The following is a 16,378-nucleotide window of genomic DNA, read 5'->3' on the forward strand; positions in this document are numbered from 1 at the left end:
AAACAAAAAAGAATCAAAGACAACAAATAAAGAACTGAAAGAATCATGGACATAAACCACACCACCCTTCACTCCTAGCTATCAAGTTAAAGCAGTACACAACTGTTTCTTCCACCCTCTCTTTTGATGCCACTGCTGCACATGTGTTTCCCTTGCATTCCAATCATGCAAGCCTTTGAGTGGTCCCTTTCCTTTAAAGTAAACACATCACGTGCCTGCGCTGTTTCATAGCAGAAGCCTACCACCAAACCAATGGCCTCACCACTCACAACGTGACTCTTCTCAGTGAATTTTTCCCTTCATGAATTGACTAATAAAAATTCTCACCATCTCACAACCCAACAGTACGTGATACCATTCAATACACTCAAAACTTCCCTTTTTTTTTATTCAGTTATTTCCCTTTTTTCCCTCCCATATCTTATCCAGAACTCTGCAATTTCTTTTTAATGAAAGTATAAAGAATCACTGTGTCATGTAAACTAATATCTACTTGGGCAAGCAATAATGTGGTGTCCTCACTCTTCAAGCGTTGAGAAGTTGTTCCTTTTCTGTTTGAGCATCAAATAGAGGGTTCGGTGATGAGGTTGGTAATGGTGATCCTGCAACATTTTCCATCTTCTTCAGGTTCTGTTGGTGATACACTTGCCTCAGTCTATCTATCTCCGTCTTCAGTGCCTCTTGATGAGCTGCATGTATGTTATTACAACATTGGAAGTTTAGTAAACAATAATAATTCTAAATTATTTTATCTTTTATTTCTATATTCTTTTAATTATTAAATATATTTTATGTTTTTAAAATAGTGAATATTTGTATTTAATATTTATTTTATAAAAAATTATTTTAAAAAAATGAATAAGAAGATATACCCGAACTACTTACTAGGAGACAAGGCACATGATCAGACACATACTTAAATGCGCGTGCATGCAAAAGCTTTCACTAAAATCAATATAACTCTCTGCAGTTTCATAATTGGTCTGTTTCTCCCTACTAAATTAATGAAATAGTTATTATAGTATGCAACTTTCACCAAAACAGGACAATAACAGTGCAATTTGAATAGCATCGCTTCGTTACAGTTTGGCTTATCTTTTGTTTTATTATTTCTTTAGGGAAAATATATTAGTACAACTTTTCAGTTAACCAACTTTGAGGAGATGCTAGGTACATTTTCTCCATTTACATTTTGTCGTTTCCCGTTTAGTCATGGTCTCAATATGAATACCAAGGTATAACAGTTGTAAGGTACATATTCTTTTACGCATCCTGATAAATACACTAAATCTTTTTTTTTCTCTAAATTGTCCCATGAGCTTAGTATGCTTAATTAAAGCATAACTAACTATAAAGCTAGACAAATTAATCTCCCAATTCTCTATCTAGCATGCAGACATGCACGGCACATAGGGACAAATTAATCAATTTCAATTAAGAGTCAAATTAATGCCACTCTATCTCTCAAGAAGTAAATTAACATAACTTATGTACCTTTCACGAATCAAAGTGACATCGATATAAGAAGAGTATGTCATATTATCCGTACAATAAATTTATATAATACTATATATTTTTTTAGCTCTCTTTATCATATAATCATTTTAATTTGCTTACTCTCTTTTTCTTTATCTCCATTTTTATTGTATAATTGTTTTTAGAAATTCATGTACAGATACAATTTTTTCTCTCATAAGAAACTTGAACGTGACCCTAAAAGATTCTAATCTTACGTAGACACAAATTTATACTCTCTCTGTATCTTATTATATTCTCTTTAATTTTTTAAATTTGTTTTAAAATATTTGCCATTTATAGATAACGTGTTAATTATTTTTCTAATATTACTCTCATCTATCAGTATCTCACCTAAATAGTTAAATGAATGCATAATTAAATTCCTATTTGCAAAGATAGTTATTTGGTCATTGTAATTTATACTATTAATCATTTTTAATAAGTGTATATTATATTTTAATTGTGTCCAAAAATGAACAATATAAAACTATATATAATTTTCTAAATGAAGATTTTACATAATGCTACAAAATTTAATATATTAATAACATTAAATGTTATAATTTTTAATAAATTAATTATTTATTAATTTTATATTATATATCCTTAGATATACATTAAAAGACTCTATCTAAAATATAAATAATGAGATAAAAATACAATATATAAAAAAAAATCTTTTAAAACTCAACACTTAGTGATGAGAATAATAAAATCGTAAAGAAAAAAAAAAGTAGAATAACCACGAGGTTTAGGTTCGCTTGGCAAAGTGAGCTTCTTGTGAACAATATACTTTTCCTAGCTACAAGGGATTTATAATGTACTTTTATGGCAAAAGTAAATGGACGGTAACGAGAATTAATCTAAACCAATAAGGGCGTAGGATCACACAAACACGATGAATTCGAAGGGCAATTAAGTTCCCATCAATGCATTCATCGACCATATCTAAACTTATCAGAAAACTTAATTACTCTGAATTTCCGCCATTAGTTAATTGCTACTCAATTAACAAAATTAATAATTTTTACGTGTATGTACTTGCACGAAGTAAAATTTAAAAATGTTATTACAATTATAGTATTTAATATTTTTAATATCCTAAATTTTATGATTTATAATTTTATTATAGTTCTGTATAAGTCTTTTAATAATATTTTTACTATATAATAAAATAAGTGAAAAAAGGAAAATATAACGAACTTGAATATAGTAACTTTTATAATCATAACTGGCCAAGTAAAGATTGAAGAAAATTACCATCTTTAAAGATCTTGTCCTGAGCAAGGGCGGCGATTCTTTGCTTGAGAGCGCTGTTGTCGACATTTAGAAGCAAACGTTGATGATCCAAAAATGCAACCCTTGGAGACAGCACCGAAACTTCGGCCTTCATGGGTCAACAGATTAGGAAAAAGGCCAATATTATTATTGTTGCTACACAACCAATTTTATATAATGCCAAATAAAAGTTTACTTGAAAAATAAAATATTTATTATATATAGTCACTAACTAAAAAATAATAATAATATTTATTATAGTATAGTCACATCACGTTACGTCACAAACCTGTAATGAAGTTACACTTCGTTCTAGCTCTGATATGTATTGCAGCTTCCTCACTCGCGATCTTTGCGCAGATTGCCTATTTGCCAAGATTCTGAAGCAAAACGAGAATTAGAAGCAGAATTCAAAGAAAAAGAAGATACTAAAGCAATTTATGTTGGCTCATTTTCAGTAACATGTATATAAAAAATTACAACTTTACGAAGAAGCAGTCATCAATTATAAAAACTAATTTATAGAAAGTGATTAACCATTGTTATACTAGAATAGCAAAATCATGCGAGGAAATTTTTTAAAAGAATTACATTTAAGCAAGAAGAAACACATTATCCAATTTGTGTCATGGGGTCATTGGAACTTAATTTACCAAGAAATTAAACTATATAGTAGTATGTATAAATGAAACATATGAATGTTTGATCACTATACTACCTTTTGACTCTTTTGGGATCAGTAATTCTGTCATTGGAAGAAGAAGAATTGGTGTTATTTGGAGGCTGTGTAATTTCCTGTTTGCATTGGCTTTCAACCTCATCGGGTTCATTTTTCAATTGGTTATGGTGATGTTCCTCTTCCTCCTTCTTCTCCTTATGTTGCTTGGTCTGTTTCTCATCATTGATGAAGTTCTGATCGGACGGGCTTGAAGGACTAGAGGACGACAAGGTGGTTGGTGGAACGGGGACCCCAGAGAACACTACTTCATCCGTGAACATGGACATGAATTGTTCATCGTCAAACTTGTCAAACTCATTGTCATTGTTATTACCGTTGCCATTGTTATTTTCACACCTCACTGGAGCCTCCATGAAGGTGATGGAGTCGCTCACCGTCCGCCGGTGAGCGCCGCGCCTGGCGGACGAGAAGTCAAGGAACTCTACCCAAGAAGGGTTCTGATTTTGATAATGGCTCGTGTTGGTGGTGGTGCCATTGCTAAGGGGTGGCAATGGCATCTTCTGGTGAGAGGAGAAGTCTGACCAACTTGGTGAAATGTTTGGGATCTTGGGAGGTAATTGTGCCATTTGAGACACACCAAAACAGGAATTTTCGCAAACCTTAGATGTTAATGTTGTTGTTGTGGTGGTGGTGGTTGTGTCCTTACCAGATGCTACATATATCTATGCACATTGCATGAGGTAGCAAGGATGTGTCAACGAGAGGGAGAAGAAATGAAGCCAATGAACCTCAACACAGCCCTTTTATAAATATGTATATTCCCAGCAATCACCAGGGAATGTTGTTAGAGAGAAGAAAGAAAGTCACAAGAACGAAAACAAAATAATCATGGACTTTCTTTCTTCTTCTTTTTTTCTTTTTTTTGAGAAAACTGTTTCTGAGATTTTTAATTATGTTTTGTTTTGGGTTTAAAATCCGAAAAAAAAAATCTTCGGGGGTATCTGTATAGTTTTTGTGCAGTGGGGTCACATGGGAATGGGGAGGGATTGGACAGCTATGAACAGCTGGGAGAAGGGGTTGGGTATCAACGGTGTTACTAGAAAGTCGCCAGTAGATTTATGAGTAGTGGGAATCAGCCACCACGTGCCCTTGTGAACGTCTCTTTAGTGGGATACCCTTATAATAATCTCATATCTTTCTTACAAATTTGGTAACTATTATTTATTTCCCTTTAGAAAATCATCTTCTCTCTCACACACACAGACAACACACTAATTTTAACCCTTCCATAATGATGATGACATTTCAAGTTAATTAGCAAAATAGCAAGTCTATTTGTATTTTGGTCAATTACAATATCAACAAGTTCTATTGTTATGGAAAGGAAATTAAAGGAGTCCACCAATGGTCAAACACAGTTGATTGGTTTAGATATATTTGTAGTGGTTAGAAAAATATTGGATTGTTTAATTTGCCCGAAGAATTAAATGTTAAAAGGGAAAAAGAAAAATGGCATATAGTACCAAAATTGAGAGATGAAACGGAATTAGGTAATTGATTTGATGCTAACGAATCGTGTCCACGTTCTTGATAAATTTTTTAAAGATTGTCTCCAAGACAAAAGGTAAGAGTACCCCACTTGAAGGGGTTAGTGATTGGTGAAAACAAATGGGCTGTGATCTTTATCTGAGAGAGGAGAACAAAGGCCATGTGCATAAGATTATTTATAAGGGTGTAGTGGTTATGCATGGGGTGCGACGTGTCTCATTAATCATTTCATTAAAAGGTAGCTACAAACAGTAATTAAGATATGTAGAATCGTGTGGACTCGTGGGATTTGGGCATGAGCTGTGAAAGAGAAGAAAAAGAGAGGCCTCCTTGTGAAGGATCATGTTATGCTCCCATGTGAATTGTTTGCACGCACTATATATGCTTTCTTTGCTTTGTCCCCAAACCATTCCCACATGTAGGGTATATGCTCTCTCTCTCTCTCTGAATGAGCATATATATATATATATATATATATATATGCATGTCTGTGTTTAATTTCTAAGTATCTTCTTTCATCATCTTATCTTAACTGGAATCAATATAGTTTTTTTTAAGGATAAAGAGTTTGACAAAGCTCAATCATAATTACATAGCATGACTTAATATTAATACCATCGATCAGTTCGTAGCCCTCACCTTCCCCTTCTACCCCTTATACCCTATTGTTTAATACTATTGAAATGCAGATCCTTATAGATTTCACATACACCTCTTTTTATTGGCTTATTTCTGGGAGAGCAATTTTGGAGAGGAAAAGAATGGTAAACAATAATTTAAATAAATATATTTGATTTTGATATTTTTAATATAAAATAATAAAAATATAATTTCAATGTATTATATATTTGTTATTATAAATATTAGTAAATAATTCTATTATTTGGAAATAAGTAAATTATCTTCTATATAACCCTTCTCCTCACAAACAGATCCTAACTAGCTTGTATAGCATCATAAATTGTAGCTAAATAAATAAATAAAAATAAGTAGTAGGTATACGCTAAAAATTGTTGTATACTAATAATTTGGTCTAAAATTAGCCTTTGTTGTTACGGTGTTTGTCTAATAAATTTAAAATATTATTATTGATATTATGAGTCTATAATGATAATATAAAACATTATATTAATAGATAATTTATTAGTAAAAAAATATACAATAACATGAACAAGTCAGAAATTAATTGAAGGGAGACTAAAAATACATAAACTTTAATGTAATATCTTATATTTTTAAGTACTTAACTATTAGAAAATAATTTTTAAAGACAAACATTTAATCAAAATAACAATAATTTTTTTTATAATTAATATACTCAAAAGAACTAATAATAATAGTATATATGTGTTTCTGTGTATTCATTTTAAAAAAATTATAAGTATAAATTTTAAAAATAATGGGCTACTTTTACATCTGAATCCATTCCTTAGTATCAGTACACAAATATTAATATAATGCATTATATTATTAGTATAAATCTATCATATTTACATCAACAATTAAAATTTTATTAAATAAAATATATACTAAGAAAAACATCCTAACACCTAATATTTTTCTAGCTAATAATTGTTTTATTTTTTTCTGTAACGATACACACATGACAATTGGTTTAAGTTTATTTTATGGAAACAGTCATGCTATAGGGAAAGATAGGTTGAAGTCATTGTAACTTATAAAACATCTATCAAACTATCATGTTATTTACATATTATGTATGCATGTATAGATTATTTTTTATGAAAAGCATGATAATATAGATATGTAATATTAAGCGTGTTTAAACTAATCTATTTGTATCTAAAATAATTAATAATCATAATCCTCTATAAAGAACTTTAAAAACAATCAATATGACTTTATATATATATATATATATGGACAAGATTTATTATTCTAATATAAGTTTAAAAATTCTTACACTTAATTTAAATTTTTCATTTAATTTACATTTAACGGGTTATAACTTATTACTTTATTAGTTATTAGATATAAATTAAATAAAAAGTTTAGATCAATTATATATAAGAGTTTTAGACTTGTATTAGTATAAAAAGATCTTTCTCCATATATATATTAATAATGCATAAGTATTAATTAATGTTACTTAAATTTAAATGGACTCATTTTTCAATTGTATAGAATTATTATTATTATAATAGAACTGTGTAAGCAATATTAAGAATCTTGTACGTGTGTATATTAAATTTATTATAACATCAAATACATTGAGTGAGTACATGTACTAAAACAAAAAAAAACTTGGACAAGAGTTTTGGTTTGTATAACAAAAAAGGGGAACATAAATTTAATTCTGTACCCTTTAATTCCTTTTTACTTAATTTTTTGAGATTTTAGTGAATTATGATAGTAACACCTAGTTTGCTTTGACAAAAAAAGAATCATAAAATTTTAGTGAGTTAATAATCATATTCCTCAGTTATGAAGATCCCTTTTTGCAAATTATGTTTGCTACATTTTATGTGTTGTAATTTGAAGAAAGAGTAACAAAAGAATCCGAACTATTAACTAATATCGAAGAGAAGGATCCCAACTAATTCAGAAAAGAAGAATCCCAACTAATCAATAAAAGAGAATCTCAAACATAATATGCCTTTTCCCTTCATGAAATCCACGTACTAATTATTTAATCGATTTTATTAACTTTAAGTTAAGTTTAAGCATTTTAAAAAATAAATGTGTATTACATTTTAATATAATTGACAATTAATATTTTTTAAATAAATTTTATTTATTTAATGATATTAATGTATTAAAATTTATATATATTAAATATGTCCTTAAATAATATATATATATATATATATAGTTATAAAATTATTAGTTTATTGCGGTCTGAAGGAGAGCAAATAATTAGAATAATCTTAATTCTTGAATGTTTAGATAATTTCAAAATTATTAAGACATTTATGAATTTTATTGTGTTTCCCTTTATCCAACAATCCAAAATTTATTTCAATTAACATGATCTTACGAATTTGCTTCATTCATAAGATCAAACTTTGAATTTGATTGTTATGGACTGGTAATGTTATCAAGTTACAATTAGAAAGACCTAATTTTTAGAGTGTGCACAATAACTAGAAAATGGCTCTACTTTCAATTCAATTAGTGAAAATATGTGTAAAATAAGAATATATCTATCCTTCTATTTTACTTTCGTTGGTGGAAAAAGATGAATACATCTTTACTTTTTTACATTACCACTAAATCGTTAATTAAATATTTAATAAGGGTTTCCTTTTATTTATTTATTTTTCCTTTTTCTTCTTTTCTTTGAAGGTTTCCTAACACATCTGGAGCTCAAGCCCTTTCTACTGTTTTACAAGTGTATGTGGTCCATTGTATAACTTCAAGACAGTACAGTGGTAGCCACAATTACACACTTAATGGGTATGCGAGAAGAGCTGGCAAGTTAATAGGCCAGAGGTTTTACCACTTATGGAGGTGCATCCACAACCCTTATGTCAAGGCATTTGCAATTTTTGGAGGAATGATCTTTCAACTTTATTGGAAACATGGCTAGATGAATTTTTTCTGTAGTCTTAGCCCTCGACACACCACACTTCTATTTTTATTTTTTTTTAATTGTACGAAAACATTCAAGGCGTTTCAATTTGTGAAAAATATGAAATAAAATGACTCTTATTGTTTAGATTGTTTAAAATATAATGAAGCGGATTTAAATATGATAATCTGCCTTTCATATAATTTCATCCAACGATAATTCTTTTTTACAGCTCCGTTATTATAAATACAAATAAAACGATAACCTTAATGTGTTTAACTTTATTTAATTTCTTCACCCCATTCAATTTCATTTCACTATGACCATTAGATATTGAAATATAGTCCAAAGAAATGAAATAGATAATTACCAATTACATTAACGTTGCTTGAATATTTAAAAAGTAAACAAAATGACATGTAGAATAGTAAACAAGAAATTAGTTTTTTGTTTCAATTTTATAACTTAAATTTGGAGAAAGGAAATAAAGGTATTCGATAAAATGTAATAAAATAAATTTTATTCTATTACATCATATTTTAAACAATTCAAACAATGAAAATTAATATAATTTTCTTTCATTCTCTTGAATTCACTCCTCTTCATCAGTAGCTATGATTCTGAGAGTTCAATCAGATTTAGCAACTATAGCATAGAGATAACGACGATATACCCATGTGCCAAATTCCTGAGCTTGCGCATTAAGTTAGCATGCTAAGACAGCTATATCTTAAGCTGGACATGACCCATGCCTTGTAAATAATTTTTAAATTCCAATAGTATAAAGTACTAACTATCAGCATAGAGTATATTTAACTTTCTGTTAGTCTTACATTAAATTTCGAATTCATTACAACTAAGCCAAGACAAGAACATATTTTTCACACATATTGAAACTGTTTAAATTGAGGAAAATGCCCATCAAACATGCATGTGTCTCAAAATTTTGTAGTTTTTGGTAGGTAAGCCTAAAGCAAGTTCAAGACCTGTACGTCTGTATTATGGCCATGCAGAGAAAATGACATATAGTAGAGTTCTTGCCTTGTTGAAATTCACAAGCACAAAATGCATGAAGATAAGAAGATAAATGTGCAGCTAAAACGTCTCTTAAATAAAAAATGAACATGCAAAACAATGCATAAAGAAAGTAAACATGACATTATAAGCATATATCACATTGTTTATAATAATATTAATGCATGCTGTCATTCTAGGCTGCATTGAAAACTAGCCATGACGACAACAATAACATTAAGCGTTGCCATCATCAATCGTATTGTTTTGTGCACTCGATGGATAACTGGAAGTGCAAGTGCAAGTCCTGCAATGCACAAGAACATTTCAGTGGATCCAAAAGTCATGAGGGAGAGTTATGAAAGTTGGCTAAAACGACATGGACGCAAATACAAGAATAAAGAAGAATGGGAAGTGCGTTTTGGCATATACCAAGCAAATGTTATGTTTATAGAGTTCTACAACTCTGCAAACTATTCTTTCAAGCTCACGGATCGCGGATCTTACAAATGGAGAGTTCAAAAGAATGCATCTGGGTTATCAACCTTGGATGCGTTCGCAAACAGGATTCATGTACCATATACATGGGGATCTACCAAAAACCGTTGATTGGAGGAAGAAAGGTGCATTTACGCATATCAAGGATCAAGGCAGTTGTGGTAAAGTTTCTTGTAATAAATAAGTAGTAGTACGTATGGTTTAGGGGAGCCAAATTAAATTTATTAAACTCGTCAGATAAATCACAATTCAACCGCTCTCAAGGTTAATTATATTCACACACACACTTAGTATGATTCGTCACAATATATGAAGCATGACTAGGACACTAGACACGATGCAAACTTAATACTCTTACAAAGCTCTAATGTCTAAATATAAAGAGACTGAGACACTGCATATATCATGCTAAATTTTATATTTTATCTGTAAAAAGTGAGTAATGGGGGAAAAAAAAAGGGAGAGACTTAATATTTTCTATTATATGAGCTGACATTTCTAAAAGTGAAAAAAAATAATACTATTAATGTGTATCCATCCATACTTAAGTGCCAATTCAAGTGTCTAAGTCAACAAAAAATAACTTTTTAATTGGATATTTATTGCAAAGTGTTTGTGTCTAAACCGTATCATTATCAAAACCATATTTGACATCCTGACACTCTTCAAATAAAAAAGGTATTTATGCTTAATATATTACAATCATATTGGATGCTCGAGAATTTTATATGTAATGTCAAAGTTTCAATCTTGTTTGGAAATTAATCTCACAATTATGTTGAATATTGACTTCTAAAATTTCATACATGTCAAGGAGTTTTTTCTACAATCGAATGTATATAAAGCATCCCAATGCTTATACAATGCCGAGTTATTCAGCTAAAGATCATATTTTAACATTTTCAAAATTTTGTCTTAATAATAGAACACTAAACTTTTGATGCAGGAAGTTGTTGGGCATTCTCTACAATAGCAGTAAGCCCGGTTTTGAGGGTAGGCTGAGAGTGCGATCGCCAAGGGCCCAGACCTAAAAGGGGCCCAAAATAAAAATTATAATACTTACTTATAATTTTCAGTTAAAAAAATAAAAAAATAAAGAAGACTTTTTAATTTCTCACACAATCACACTTTGCTTGTTAAAAACGTAATTACCTCTTCGACTTCTCCAGACATTTTAACAGTGTATGTGTAATTCTGCATTTTATCATAATCAAAAAAAAAAAACTCACCATTGTTGCAGGTAGTTCTTTCCTCCTCACTCTTCTTTCTTTTTTCTTTCTTCCTCCCTGTTACTCAATCCTCATTAGACAAATGTTAAAAAAATTGTTTGCCTAAAAAATTTATTTTGTTATTTACTATGTACAGGTAACCCACATTTGTTCCAAGTATATCTTTGTTTTTCTTTTTAGTAGGAAAAGTAAGGGAGCTAAAAGAGCTGTTCTGCAATTCAAACCCAGTTAGGCGTTTTGCGTTTGGAAGGTGATTAATTCGCTATTCATATAAATGCTTTAGTAGGAATATTTATATTGTGAATAGGGAGCGCCATTTTTATTTTTCTTTTGGTTTATTAATTATGTTTCATCTCCTGACTCTTGTTACAACTGTGTGAAAAATATATTGCAGAATTTGTGATGGTTGCAATGCCATGATTGGATGTGTAATATTTGTGAGTTTCCTGGAGCTGTTTGGCATCCAAAACTAGCGACTGCTGTAATTATGAATAGTCATCACATTAATTAGGAGATTTGATTACTATAATCCTTTGCACTGTGGTTATCAGGTTATGCCTTTATGAAATACAGTATATTATATATTATATATAGCATGTTGCATACGAATTACGATTATAGTCTGCAAGTCTACAATATGTTGTTATGCCTTTGATTATCATCTTATTCCCTAACTGATTATCATAATTATATTTTTAGATTCCTAGTGACTGGATTATACTTGTGGAATTTGCATATGTGAAAGCAAACATTTAAGTTAAATTCTTCTACTAGGTGTTATTGTTCTTTTTCCCTTGTTTTATGATTGTATTGTCTTATTTATCTTTTATATGCAATGTTACCTAAAAAGCATTTATCTGGAAGTGAAAAAAGAAAAAAAAGAAAACGTGCTGAAGAGTTAAATAAATCACAGCAAGGTGCTATTGACAAATTTATTTTAAGAAATGTAGTTTCTCATGAAAATTTAGATCAATCAAATGAAAGTTTACAAAATAAAATCAATGAGAATGATGAAATTAATAATTCAAATGAGTCTAATGATATGCCAAATGTATCTAATATTGAAAATCTTGGTTCTCATGAAGAACAAACAATTTCTTCTTTAAATATTTATGATCCTAGAAATTGGGCTAATCTTGATAACAAAACAAGGGATATTTTAGTTGAAAAGGGGCCTATAAGAGAATTGAATCTTGACTTTCTTCTTGATAATAATAATAGGCATTTTTCATATTCTTATTTTTCAAGGAAGTTGAGCAATGGTGAGATTAGCGATAGAAAATGGTTAGCTTATTCTAAACATGTTGACAAAGTTTTTTGTTTTTGTTGCAAGTTGTTTAAATCTATTAATAATAACAGTTTGTTAGTAAATGAGGGTTTCAGTGATTGGAGGCATATTAGTGAGAGGCTCAAACACCATGAAAATAGTATTGAGCATATGACTAATATGAATACTTGGAATGAAATGAGAGTAAGGTTGGATAAAAATGAAACAATTGATAAAAGCTTGCAAGAAGCAATTATGAAAGAGAAAGAGCGATGGAGGCAAGTGTTATTTAGAATATTTTCAGCTGTAAAATGTCTTGCTACTCATAATTTAGCTTTTCGAGGATCCCATGAAAAACTCTATCAAGATAGTAATGGTAATTTCTTAGAATTGATTGAAATGATTGTTGAATTCGATGTGATAATGCAAGATCATGTTAGACGCATTCAAAATCATGAAATTCATTATCATTATCTTGGGAATAAAATTCAAAATGAATTGATTTCCCTTTTGGCCCATAGTGTTAAAAGTTCTATAATTAAGACCATCAAAGAGGCAAAATATTTTTCCATAATTCTTGATTGTACCCCTGATATTGCTCATCAAGAGCAAATGACTCTAATAAAACGATGCGTGAATATGTCAACTAATAAAATAAAAATTGAGGAGTACTTTTTAGAGTTCTTGAAGGTGGATGATACATCGAGATTGGGACTTTTTAATGAATTACAAAATGTTCTAAAGTCTTTGGATCTTAATGTTAATGATGTAAGGGGTCAAGGTTATGATAATGGTTCCAATATGAAAGGGAAGCATCAGGGTGTGCAAAAGCAATTTCTTGAAATAAACCCGAAAGCATTATATATGCCTTGTGCTTGTCATAGTCTAAATCTTACTCTTAGCGACATGACACATTCTTGCACTAGAGCTATTTCATTTTTTGGAATTGTTCAATGCATATATTCATTATTTTCAGGTTCTACAAAAAGATGAAAATTTTTGCTTAACAATGTCCCTAAATTAACTATGAAATGTTTATCTAACACTCGTTGAGAGAGTCGAATTAAAAGTGTTAAAGCTATTAGATTTCAAACTCTCCAATTAAGATTGACTTTGTCAGAATTATATAAATCTTGTGAAGATGCAAAGTCAAAGAGTGAAGCGGAAAGTTTATATAATGCACTTGGGAGTTTTGAGTTTTTGCTTGGTATGGTTATTTGGCATGAAATTTTATTTACTATAAATATGGTGAGCTAGAAATTGCAATCTAAATCTATGTGCATTGACACCACTATAAAACAATTAGAAGGTATGTTGTCATACTTTGAAAAATATAGAGATCAAGGCTATACTTCTAGTATGAATATTGCTAAAAGTATTGCACTTAGTATGGATGTAGAGCCTACCTTTCCGACAAAACGTCGTGTTATTAGGAAAAAATAATTTGATAAAAATAATCAAGAGGATGAAGAAATTCAATCGGCTGAAGAATTATTTAGAGTTGAATATTTTTTGGTTGTTGTGGACATGACAATTACTTCTTTGAAAAACCGATTTGAGCAACTAAACTTTTGAAAGTATTTTTGAGTTTTTGTTTAATTCAAACAAGTTAAAGTCATTAGATGAAAAAGAATTGAAAGAATGTTGTTCTACTTTTCACTATACTTTTTTTCATGGTGATTCATCAGATATTGATTTAAATGATCTTTACTCAGAATTGAAAATGTTGCAATTTACTTTACCAAATGAATTAATGTTAGCTACTGAAATTCTTGAGTTTGTCAAATCTGCAGATTGTTATCCAAATGTTTTAATCGCTTATAGAATTTTTTTGACAGTTCCAGTAACTGTGGCATCAGCTGAAAGAAGTTTTTCAAAGTTAAAGTTGATCAAAATCTACTTAAGGTCATCAATGTCACAAAAACGGTTGAATGGTCTTGCAATTTTATCGATCAAAAAGGAATTTTTGAAAAGCATTGATACGAATGTTATCATTAATGATTTTGCATCTTAAAATGCTCGTAAAACTCATTTTTTATAATTTTTTGTATTTTTGTAGTTGATGATGACATAAGAATTATTTGAATGGATTTTTTTTGTAATTTTATTAGAAAAAAATTCTATTTACTTAAAAAAATATTATTTTAATAGAATTATGCTTTTATTTTGTTTTATTATGTTATATAATTTTTTTTGAAAGGACCCCAATTTAGTATTTTGCCTAGGGCTCCAAAAAAGTCAAGAGCGGGCCTGCAATAGCAGTTGTTGAAGGCATCAACAAAATAAAAACAGGAAAGTTGATTTCTTTATCTGAACAACAACTGATAGATTGTGATAAAATTGATAGAAATAAAGGTTGTGAAGGTGGTGACATGGAAGCTGCATTCACATTCATCACATAGCATAGTGGGTTAGCCCCTGATAAAGAATATCCCTATGAAGGATCAAATGATGTATGTAACAAGGTCAAAGCTAAAAATCATGTTGTCAACGCAATGAAAATATGTTAAAAGTTGTAGTTGCACATCAACCTGTCTCAGTTGCAACTAATGCTGGAGGTTATGCATTTCAGTTTTATTCAAAAGGTATCTTTTCTTCAAATTGTGGAAAGGACCTTAATCATGGCATGACTATAGTTGGATATGGAGAAGAAAATGGTGAAAAGTACTGGATTGTGAAGAATTCATGGACTAATGATTGGGGTGAATCTGGTTATGTTAGGATGAAACGTGATACTAAGGATGAAGATGGTACTTGTGGCATTACCATGGAAGGTAGTTATCCTCTTAAGCATTAAGAGTTATACTATGCTAATTTACTTGCTGTAGAATATGAAAATATAACACTAACTATTAGATTAAATTTAATAACATGCAGATAGAGTAAGAGATTTTTTATGATTAGTAATTTAGGTTCATAGAGTAAAAAATATAAATTAGATCCACAATCTTATTATTAATATAATAAGAAAAGTACATCAATTCAAAAAGTATATGATTAGTATCAATATAGCTGTCCTGTGAACATGCACTTGAAACCAATTAGCCAAATGAAATGTGTTAGTTACATCAAACAGATATCAATCATGTTGTTATGGGTTATGGAAATGGAAAAATTGTAACTACATCAAATAAATAAAAATAAGTATTGAGTGCAATTCATTATTTTTTTATACCAAAAAATAAAACATTTTTAAAGGAAAACATAAAAAGGTAAAAAAAATATTTCCACATTGCAAAACTTGTCATTGAATGATATACGTAAGGACTTTTGACATGATCACTTCCAAGCCATGATATTTTTCTTTCACTTCTACAAGCCAGAACTGCCCAAAGCTTCATAATCTTTTTGTAAGTTAGAAGAATAGAGAATGGTTTCTGGGTGCTGCAACAAAAATAGTTGGCTAGCTCACTCACTTGCAAAAAAGATTTTAAGCCTTAATTGCTTGAAACAAAGGTGTGAAATCTGAAAGAAATAGCTGCTGAAGCTAAGAGAAGAAAAAAAAGGAATCAACAATGCAATTTTATCTTTCTGTTTTTTCTGAACAACAAGCCCATTCCAAGTTTTTGGGGTCTGAAAGGCCATTCCATTTGAGATTCGTCCTCTGTGTGTGAGGTTCATGGGCTTTCTGGCCCAATAAATAGACTTGGACTCCCGCTATACCCAATTTATTATTTTTTATTTATTTCTTGATTAATGGAACAGACCAATAGAGACTTCAATTAAAAATAAAATAAAATTCAAATATAACTAAAAGATTTAATATTTCAGTGTTTGGATGTTGAGTTGAAAGGGGAATGACAGTGAAGGAGAAT

General features: G+C 29.9%; 1 protein-coding gene and 1 pseudogene across 1 annotated transcript; one reads left to right on the top strand and one right to left on the bottom strand.

Moving 5' to 3' along the window:
* Nucleotides 1-525: 525 nt before the first annotated feature.
* On the bottom strand, nt 526-4,101 carry LOC113856383 (basic leucine zipper 61-like). The gene is made up of 4 exons (XM_027488179.1): nt 3,515-4,101; nt 3,086-3,176; nt 2,779-2,905; nt 526-689 (listed from the first exon to the last, which is right to left on the bottom strand). The coding sequence occupies exons 1-4, from the start codon at nt 4,099-4,101 to the stop codon at nt 526-528; spliced, it is 969 nt and encodes a 322-aa protein (XP_027343980.1).
* Nucleotides 4,102-9,788: 5,687 nt separating this feature from the next.
* Nucleotides 9,789-15,360, top strand: LOC113856626 (annotated as a pseudogene).
* Nucleotides 15,361-16,378: the final 1,018 nt, after the last annotated feature.

The sequence above is a fragment of the Abrus precatorius genome, unplaced genomic scaffold (genome assembly GCF_003935025.1).
Source record: "Abrus precatorius isolate BTA unplaced genomic scaffold, Abrus_2018 Scaffold11, whole genome shotgun sequence".
Classification (NCBI taxonomy): Eukaryota; Viridiplantae; Streptophyta; class Magnoliopsida; order Fabales; family Fabaceae; genus Abrus; species Abrus precatorius.